Source organism: Denticeps clupeoides, chromosome 2, assembly GCF_900700375.1.
Source record: "Denticeps clupeoides chromosome 2, fDenClu1.1, whole genome shotgun sequence".
NCBI classification, from domain to species: Eukaryota; Metazoa; Chordata; class Actinopteri; order Clupeiformes; family Denticipitidae; genus Denticeps; species Denticeps clupeoides.
This window is the reverse complement of record NC_041708.1, coordinates 14,189,239-14,199,585: the sequence shown is the minus strand read 5'-3', so window position 1 is coordinate 14,199,585 and position 10,347 is coordinate 14,189,239. Positions and strand designations below refer to the sequence as shown.

General features: G+C 39.2%; 1 protein-coding gene across 2 annotated transcripts; it reads right to left on the bottom strand.

Annotated features, from left to right (window-relative positions):
- Positions 1 to 728: 728 nt before the first annotated feature.
- sfr1 (SWI5-dependent homologous recombination repair protein 1) lies at positions 729 to 9,240 on the bottom strand. Of its 2 annotated transcripts, none has more exons than XM_028956906.1 (3): positions 9,013 to 9,240; positions 8,168 to 8,428; positions 729 to 6,443 (listed from the first exon to the last, which is right to left on the bottom strand). In XM_028956906.1, the coding sequence occupies exons 1-3, from the start codon at positions 9,082 to 9,084 to the stop codon at positions 6,252 to 6,254; spliced, it is 525 nt and encodes a 174-aa protein (XP_028812739.1). In that variant the 5' UTR covers positions 9,085 to 9,240; the 3' UTR covers positions 729 to 6,251. The 2 variants fall into 2 exon arrangements, with proteins under 2 accessions (XP_028812739.1, XP_028812748.1); XM_028956915.1 differs by lacking the exon at positions 9,013 to 9,240 and adding an exon at positions 8,708 to 8,959.
- Positions 9,241 to 10,347: the final 1,107 nt, after the last annotated feature.

The following is a 10,347-nucleotide window of genomic DNA, read 5'->3' as shown; positions in this document are numbered from 1 at the left end:
CTCTTGAAATTTCCATCAAAATTGGACACAACCCATCAAGAACACCAAAGAACTCTTCTTTAAAATTTCTACCCACATAAACCTCCACGTAACTCCACGTAAACCTGAAAAATATTAAATATGCTCAGTTTTGATATTCAGGCAGAGTTATTTATAACACAAATCAACCTCTCTGAACATGATGTATGTAAAACAAATAAGAAAAAAAAACATTAAAGGACACATTCACAAACCTGGTTTTCATTGAAAAGCGCTGGCCAGCGTTGGATCATCTGGTTGATGTCAGGCTCATCCTTTACAACCTCCTCTCGTATAAGAACAAATGTGATTCCTGATGCAAGCAAGGAAAGGGCTTAGTTCCATGTTTTAGCCTGTAATGTTTAAAAAACTGTGCTCTTCTCGCAGATGGTACTTGCCTTTCCAAAGCATTTTAAAGTGGCTTTAAACAAAACTAGTAGTGCAAAAAAAAAAACTGGCATATGTTGAAAGTGGGTGTTTACTTTTTCAAACCTACATTGAAATAATTTGAATTCTACAAAACTGTATGTAGAGAAGTAGAGAGCTACTCTAAAAACACATTGCTGCAAGTATCAAATGCTCACTGTTCCCTTAAGATGACCTCATAATTTAGATACAATTTCCCGCCCGTCTCCTAACCCCGCGGCTTTCTCTCATAAAATTATTTTTTCGCCATTCAGAAACTTATTTTTTCGCCCCTCAGGAACTAACGACGGTGCAAAGACAGTGGTGGCTTCTCTCGCTGATGTCCCAGGTAGTTGACGTGACGTGCGTGCTCTCTTTCAGGTCCGCGTTCCCAACCCAGCACCGCTGGGTTACAGATCAAGACTGATTTTCAACCCAAATTGGGTTAAATCAACCCAACAACAGACTCAACCCCGCATTTGGGTTGAAAAAACAACCCAGCGTCTTTTAGAGTGTAGTAACACCAATGTCTTTGAACCAGTAATGGAGCTTGAGAATTACAGCAAACTGAACAGAGTTCTCAGAGCGACACCATTGATCAAAAGATTCATAAACAAATGTTAAATAAGCAACATCCTATTTACATGGTGAGCTAACAGATTAATTTATTGAAACTGAAAGGTACTGGATTAAAATTGCTCAGCAGCAGAGTTTCAATAAGGAGTTCCAGTTACTGAAGGATGGGAAACAGGGAATGAGACACAACTCTGCTGTCCTTGCTAAAGATTGTGGCAGGGAACATGATTTCAGCTATACAGCTAGCTTAACACACACATCTCCCAACATCTTGTCTTCCACAAAACAGGCTGGTTGTTGTGTATGGCAGGTTTTAATATGGAAAACAAGATTGTAAAACTGTAAACAAAAGAATACAAAATACAAATCAGGCAAGTATCTCACAATTACAAAATAATATCAATGATACATAAAGGTGTAATTTAAATACCAAATTTAAACAGACTTTGACAGGAAATGCACATCAACATTCATATGATAGGAGTTTCTGTTACGTCCATGCCAAGACTCCGCCCCCCCCAACACGCTCACCTTCCCCAGAGTAGACTGTGTATCCGTGTCTGCGTGTCATGTCATGTAGCCCAAGTCTCAATTAACATGGCAGTAATACACTACAAACAACATTAAACCACAATTTCTTGAGCATGAACTGATGAGTGTTGGAGGAAGGTTGTGGCAGTCTAACTTTACATTCAGAGAACAACATCCTTGGATCCTAGTCAACAAACATAGATTCTCAGGGCTGCTGATACAAGATGGTCACGAAAGAGTCTTGCACTCCAGAGTGAGAGATATTCTTAACAGAGCTAGGCAGCAGGTAAAGAGCATTGTCTGCAAGAAATTTAAAGCAAAGGCAGGACAGCAACCCATGACACCCTTGCCTAAGAACAGAATATCTGAATCACCACCATTCGAGGTCACAGGCGTAGATTTTGCAGGACAACTTCATATGAAGGCAGATGTTTCAGTGAGAAAATCATACATTTACCTGTGCTGTAACCAGAGCAGTGCATCTAGAGCTGGTCTCAGATCAGTCAATGGAGGCATTTCTGTTAGCACAGAAAAGATTAATTGCTAGAAGGGGATTATGCCGAGTCATCCACTCTGAAAATGCTACAACGTTCAAAAGAGCAGAACAAGACCTGAAAGGAAGATCATCAAAGATCCACAGTTACCAGAGTTCCTAGCCTGGTGGAATCGCTGAACTGGCTTGGAGGAATCGAAGAACTGTTTCCTGGTCGAGATGAACTGGTCAGGTCTTGTTTAGTCCATACTGCCACAGGGGCTGTGCTAAGGAAACCAATTCAATTGTTGCATAATTTAGAGATTTATATGAACCAGTCACGATGTCCGGTCTCCCGGGGGGGGGGAAATGTTCTAACTTGTATGTTGTAATATAGCTGTTTTATTGTTAATTGTTATGCAAACTAGATTAATAGCAGTTATGTAATTACATAACTGTGTTAAGAGATTAGTTTATGGAGAGTTTATTGTAGAGTAATGTAAAGTATGTTTTAACTGCATTTCCCAGTGCCCATTCCGGCAGGAAGTAGTTAACTGCAGGCTAGTGGGCTTAGGGCACAGTTCATTACTAGGGACTAGGATATATCTGAATATCATTGATATTCATTATGTAACCAAGTAGAATGAGTCCCTCATGTCCTTTAGGGATGGTGCAATTAATTTAAAGTGTATTTTTTAGTTAAGTTTTTTTTCTTATCAGTCCATGGTAAACCAAACTATGATTATTTAAAGTTATTTGGTTTATTTGTGTGCCTGTCAATTTTTTTTTATTTGCTATTGGTCAGTCCACTCTGTACTGTATCGCCATTGCAGGAAAGGAGCAAGTCCTACCCTCATTTAGTTAGCAAGTTAGTCAGCACAACGCCGCACATCAAGGAGCGCATGCGAACAAGAGAGAGAGTGAGAGACAAATTTCAGTTGATTGTGGGAAGATAAAAGTGTTTTTAACCCCCAAAACCAGTGTTAATAGAAATACCAAAAGCACCTGAGATAACCCAGAACCTATATATGCAGGGAATGTGTGTGTACAGCCGCCTTGGCTAGGTTTTTTGGACCCATTGAGCCTTTCTTGGATGTCGGAATTGAAAGCTGGATTTCTCTCCCTTACGAGGGGGGTAGCAAGCCACTGGGAAATGGATATTCTTCACCAATCTGAGAGGGAACTTCTCCATTCCTTCTCCATCATACAAGTCACCAGTGTGGTAGGACTTGACCTGACATCATTGACACTGACTATTAACCGTGTGCACCTACTAATACCTACTCACTAATACCTATTGAGCAAGACCTACTAGGCTAGAATGCATTGACTGAGAAGAGAAATCTGAACTGAACCCAGCACTGTTGCATCTTATTTGACCAGAAGAAAACAACTCAACTTGTGAAGAAGGAAAAAGAGAGATTTCATCATTAGAAAATGTTACGAGTTAAATATTAAGTTAGAAGTGTTTGTTTGGGGTTTTTTTATACTAGATGCCGGTTGTTAGTTTGTACACTTATTTTCTTATTCAGCATTTAAATATAATAGTAAGTTTAACTGTCTCCCCTGGTCTGTGCATCTTTTCCCCTGACTATCACATAGCACAGCATTTACCTTCACAATCCTAGACACTGGTCCCCCACTAGGTGAATCACCTCAGCTTGATATTCCATGCACATATATGCTATAAATGTGGTTACATTGTTCACAGTGGTAACAATTAGGTTTAAGCCATGTTTCAGTAAGGGAATGGTCATTAATAATACAGTCTTTGATGCAAGATTTTAGATTTTCTGACTGACACGAGCGGCATCTAATAACCAGCTCACAAAGTAAAACACAATGCTGAAGTAAGCTCCTTATTTGAATTGTCAGTTCCACCTTACAGCCAGAAAGTCTGTATACAGCCAGAAAGTCTGTTTCAGAAATAAAGAACTTTTTAAATCTGTACATGGTGATGACCACTGTGCCAACTCAAAACTATTAGAAATGCTATCAAGTGTTCAACACTGTTTTTGACTGAAATTTTCACATGGGAACTGTGCATAGAGTTTAAGAGTGCAGAGGCTTGTTCTCATGGCTGATAAATTTACATGTCAGTGTGACTAAGGATTTTCTTTTTCTAAGATGTGATCCATCACAGTCATAACACTGCATGTTTGCATTGCATGTCAGTTTTTGTATGCATGATCGACACCCAAGCGTCACCTTTTCCAATGCACTTTTTGAGATGCCATGTTAACACTTGGACGGCTTTATGGTATTCTTAAGAAACTTCAGTATAACTTTATTTCTTTTTTAATAATCTTTTTTTTTTTTTAAGATAAGCATCATTTGTGCTTTAAATCACACTATTATGAGGCTTAATATGTCATTCATTCTAGAGAACCTTATTTTAAAATTTGGTTTTATTTTAGTTTTGTCTATTAAAATACTAATATCAATGCTGATGAGCTTCACAAAGGTTACAATAACATACAAAAAGGGAAAAATTATTTGAACCCCTGCTGATTTTGTAAGTTTGTCCACTAGCAAAGAATGATCAGACTATAATTTTAAAGGAAGGTTTATTTTGTGAGTTTTCACACAAAATAAAGAGGCCTCAAGAGCTACCTCATGACCTGGAGTACAGGCAGCACTACACCAAAGATGTCTCCATGGCAATAGGCCCCAGAAATGCGACCCAAGGCCTGGTTGCCGGGTGCCTAGGTCACAGACATGTTGATGGGAGTGGATCACGCTGATCTGTTGTTGTCAAGCGCTGAAACCAAACCCTGAAGCAAATGCTGAAGAGGATGTCAACATCAGCTGTTACAGTGATCTCATGGCAGCCTTCGTCAAGGACAGGGCCACAGAGTTGCCACCCCACAGATCGCACGACCTAGAGATAGATCTTCTCCCTGGCGCCATACCTACCCAAGGCCACCTCTACTTCCTCTCACTGCCAGTATTGTGAGCCATGAAGGAATCACCTCGCCCCTCGCCAGTGGGATAATTCGCCCCTCAACATCCCTGCCGGTGTCTGCCTTCGTTTTTGTGGGGAAGAAAGATGGGTCCCTGAAACCATGCATTGACTACCAACGCCACAATACACTCACCAATAAAAAAAACAGTACCTTTCTCAACACAGAGACATCCAGACATTGCATGTGTCTCAGAAATTGCTGGAGGTACTGAGTTTGTAGTTGGACAGGCTGACAAAACAGCCACAATACTATAAGTGTACTATAAGTACTATAAGTCAAGTCTGCCTTCAGGATTTAAAAAAAGAAATAAGAACTAAATTTTAAATACCCTCCTGTCAATGTATCCAGTACATTCTGATCAACATATTATAGTATAATGTTTTATACCCCTTCCCCACACTACATCTCAAATAAATCATTGGATGCTGTATATCTGGGAAAAAAATGGAACTGGCTGTTCAGTCATTTTCTGCAGTCCTTTAAATAGAATTGCTTAAATTGGACATATGTTTACATTTAGAACACTGTACTGCTGTAACAAATTCTATTATTTGTCTTTATCTCTTCCAAGTACCTGAGGGACAGAGAACATAACAAGATATCAAAACAGGATTTTCCTTCCAAGAAAATCGTTTCACTGAAGAAAAAGGTCATTTTTGTGCCATCACAAGTCATCATAGCACAAAGTACTTGCCTGCTCCTGATGCTTGTTTTTTTATAGTGAAGTGGGTAAAGCATTAAGTCTCTGTAGTAAATTTGCAGGGAAGAAAATTAAATAATCTAGATTTAGAAGTAATAATTTTTTATAGAAACAAACTGAAATGATACAACTGAATTTAAGAGGCATATAATGTCAACATCCTTCTCATACTATTGGATGCTAGATGACAACAAACAAGCTGGGACAAATTGCAACCTAAATGGCTTTACTTTCATGTTGGTTTAGTTTTATATTATTAATTGTTGCATGTCACACCGACCAAATCATTGAGGATATGCATGTGGTAGAGGAAGAAGCTGATGGAGCTGTCCAGACACTAGGGGCAGAGCTGAATAGGTGGAGGATGAGGAGCTTCCAATGCTTCCACCATCTCATAAAGCTAAACACAACCAGTTTTGCTTTAAAACATTTTATTTAAAGATTCCAATTCACATATCAGACAAATTTGTTGTCTTTGCAGACCAAGACATTTGAACAGTTACAGGAAGAAAATGCCAAAGATGGGTAAAATACCCACCCAAGTGAATATTAAAGCAAATATATTCTCATAGAAGTGATTCTATCACAGGTCTGTGAAGCTGTCCTCTGTACGATCAAAATGCAGGACGTGTTCGTCAAGACCATATAGGTCAACGAAATGAGAGAGGCTGACTTTGTGTCCATCTGAAGGGAGTGCAGTCTGGAGATCATACAGTGCCTCCTGAGCACAGTGCCTCCACTTAATGATCAGATCCTTCAGCTGCCTCAGGTCATTCTAGGAAGAGGGGTGGGATGTGGTTATAGGCAAGCTAATCAATTTCTATACCTGTGGCACCAAAAACTAAAAATGTTTAGTTTTGTATGTGAACCCTTGTATATGCTTGTGGCTTTTTTCACCCATTAATTCAACTAAACATCTTTTGTACAAAAGACAAAACCACTTTGCAAAAATCACTTTGCACAAAATGACTCTGCACTTTTTAGGTCCTTACTGCTTTCTTTTATGGCTCTTTCTCTCTTTCTTTAAACATTGTAAAAACTGTAAATCATTTGCACACCTTCACCCTACCAGTTACACATATTTTATGTTAAAGATGTAAAAGTGTAATACTTGGTTATGTTTGCAATATTTGCATATTGGTTCATTGTTTACTTGCAACATTTGCAATACTGTGGTCTGTAGCAGTTGCAGAAAGCATTTCACTGCACATCATACCGTGTATGACTGTGTATGTGACAAATAAAATTTGAATTTGTAAGCACTAACCAGTCTCTCACATCTACTTATGGTAATGTTTGCCTATTTTTGCCTATAAGTCAGCCAGATGAGAGAGGTTGGAGAGACATGTGGCATGTACTTCTTCAGGTCTCACCACAACATTTCAATTGTGTTTTCTTTGACTGGGCCAATTCAGAGTGCGAAATCTGCCATTTCTTTGTAGGTTTGTTGGAACGCATTGGGTATTGGGTCATTGTCCTGTTCCATAATTCCCAGCTTTAACTACATGACTGATGGAAGGAGATTCTGGTCAAGAATTTGTTGATATGCCAAAGAATTCATGGTTTCTTGGATAATATGGAGTCGTACAGGTCCAGAATCCTGTTGGGAGGAGGTTCTTTTCTTCATATGCCATGTTGGCTTTTCTCCAAAATGTCGGTTTTGATTGTGACCAAATAATTCTATTTTGGACTCGTCTGTTCAGATAATGGACTTCCAGAAGGCCTCTTGTTTGTCCAGGGGCTCTTTGGAAAAGTTGAAACGGGCAGATTTGTTCTTTTTCAACCCTCCCATTAATGTCATGGCAATTTTGTCTGATTGTAGATGCATGCACATTTGTCCCAAGATGCTGCCAGAGTGGTCTGCAACTCTCTAGAGGTGGTGTGTGGCCTTTACCTGATTTATTGTTATTTCTTAACTTCTGGGTGATATCTCTTATGGTCACCCATTTTTAGGCAAAGTTGCTGTCATGTTGAAGGCCCTTCATGATTGATGATTGGATGCTTCACTTAATCAACATAGCTGAGAGTTGAGTTAATTTTGCACATATACTAATTCCATGTTTCATGTAGTTTTTAACAACTACATGCAATTGATGAACATATATCTGACATAAATCTGATAAACTAATAAGACAGCAGAAACATCTAAACTGCTCAAGGGTTTCACATACTTTCAAGCAGCAATGTATGTTTTCAGACATAAATAAATATTGACAGAAAAAGCCCAGAAAATTTCATCAAAGCCCAAACCATATATTTGTTCAGATTGAATCCAGCAAAATGCTCTCTTTTAAACATTTGATTATATTATACTGTATTGCTTACATTTATAGCAAACAGACATAGCATCCTCTCCTATAAAATGCAATTCAGTTGGTGTTGCAATTCACTTAAGCCAAGATGGTCATAAGAATGCACTCAAGGAATAAATAAATTAAACAAAAAAAATCATAAGTAAAAACCATAGAGGCAGTGACACATTACAACAGTTAGTGATACCTTTTTCCTGTACATCTGCACCATCTTCAGCCTCCGCAGGTTCTCAGTCTTATACTTTACCTCTATACTTAGTCTGCTGAAATTTGTTTCCGACGACTGCTTTTTGCTCTCGGGGGGTTCATTGCTGCTGATGTCAACATATTCCAGTCTTCTGGATTTTGTGGGAGGGTTTCGCAGCTCTCTCTGTTGAGTGTCCTGAGAAGTAGTGACTTCCAGTTCCTCATTTTTAAGGTGTTTGTATTTGGCTGAAGAATCAATCAGCTGTAAGAAGAACATCAGAAAACCTTGAAAACTGTGGAGGTCATGCATTTAATGATCTTAACGAATTATGCATGTCTATGAAATCCTAAAAGATATTTTTTCTGATTTTATTTTTAATAAAATCACAAATTCCAGCATTCAACTTGAATATGAGAGCTGGCTTTAAAGATCAGTGTCATTGTGATAGTAAGCACAGTACATGTTGCACACTACAAAATTTGTTCTCTGCATTTAACAGGTCACCCTTAGTGAGCAGTGGAGTAGTGTGTGAGGTAGTACCTTAATCATGGGGAGCTCAGTGGAACTTTGGTGGTTTGGGATTCGAACCCACAACCTTTCGGTTATGAGTCTGCTTCCTTAGCCACTGGACCACCACTGCCCCTGATATCACTAGAAAATATAATATACAAGTTATTTTAAAATGCTGCAAGACATTACACTCGTGTTAACAATACTGTCTGTCATAATAAACATATTCCAGGAAATGTGTACATTATGACATCTTTGTAAATGAAGAAGAACAAAATACACCACAAAAAGAGGCAGAACAGTGATCAGTTCCTGCAAGATCGAATTGCTCTTACGCATTTCGCTAAAGGACGGGGGTCGGCAGTAAATACACATCTCCGACTGTGTGTCGTTGGAGTTGAGTCCATTCCACGACAAAAATGCACAAAAAAAACCCGAAAGCGACCAGCGTATACCACAACTTCGCCGTCAGATTCGTTTTGAAATCTCAATTGTCTGCTTAATAAAACACTACACTAACTCATCTAGGTTTGGTGGGAAACAAATACTATGACGACACTTCCTATAAGCGACGTCTGATGCGATGCATCATGGGAAATGAAGTGTTTTTGTAAGGCTTGCTAAGGAAGCAGTTAAATTGCTGTGTTTTGTCTTAAATTTATAACTTGAGTAATCAGATAATTATTTATTCAAGTTATAAATGTGTATTTAATTATAATTTTCTTGTTATACGATAAGTGATAAAATACTGCTTTACTTACAGGAGATGTTTGAACAGTTCATATTACAAAATGGTAGGTCTCATAAAATAGACAAGGTAGAAAATGGACAAGGACACAAGGGAACTAAGGAAACCGCAGCCAGTGCACACAGTTTAGATTCCACTACAAACATTGCTCCAGTCATATGATTCCACTCACACCTCACTCCAGTCATCTGACATCCAATATGTGAGCAAAGTTACCAGCACCAAGGACCCTTCAAAACATTGTCTGCTGTACAATGAACCCCACGCCTTGTATAAATGTTTTGTGGATTTAGAGATAAACCCTTAGAAGAAAGAAAAGCACTTTTATAAAAGCATGAGGTTTGTTGGTGCTGCAAAGCCATACACCTGGCAAAGAACTGTGTCGAATAGGTAAGCTGCACAGAGTGTGGAAGCAAACTACACATTGCAGCACTACACCCCGGCCCAACTCTAAGAACCAACAGAGCAGAAGACATTGTGTTACCCACACCATGCACCCTATGCACAAAACTGGATCTGGGTTGGGTGATTTTGGCCAATAAAAGGAACTTGGCTCCACTGCTGTTTAGAGCTTATCGCTGATGGGCGCCACTGTCCAAAGTGGTGTAAGCCTGTTATTACCAGATGTATAAATGCTTGTGAACTTTAATAAAGCGGGGGGAAGTTCTCTTGTGGGTCCCCCCATGTGCGGTAAAATAAACTTGGATAATCAATTCAGTTGACTTCCTTTATTGCAGCTCCCCAGACGGCAGAATTCCCACAACAATTGGCGTCACAAACAGGATCCGCGTGAATCCGCCAGGACCTGACCGGAGTGGCTGGTCACCCTGGGTCACCAAGATCCATATCCAAAACCTCGTCTTAGAGTATCAGAGTGACTGGGACTGCGGTCAGTGTCCTTGGCCGATTCCGCCGGGATTTT

Bases quoted from the DNA above. Each gene is read 5' to 3' on its own strand.
- sfr1 (XM_028956906.1), bottom strand. From the start codon at position 9,084: ATGGACTCAACTCCAACGACACACAGTCGGAGATGTGTATTTACTGCC. The intron at 8,429-9,012 runs GTAAGAGCAATT...TTCTTCTTACAG, and splicing joins CCCGTCCTTTAGCGAAATGC to CTGATTGATTCTTCAGCCAA. The intron at 6,444-8,167 runs GTATCACTAACT...CCCTCTTCCTAG, and splicing joins TGCAGATGTACAGGAAAAAG to AATGACCTGAGGCAGCTGAA.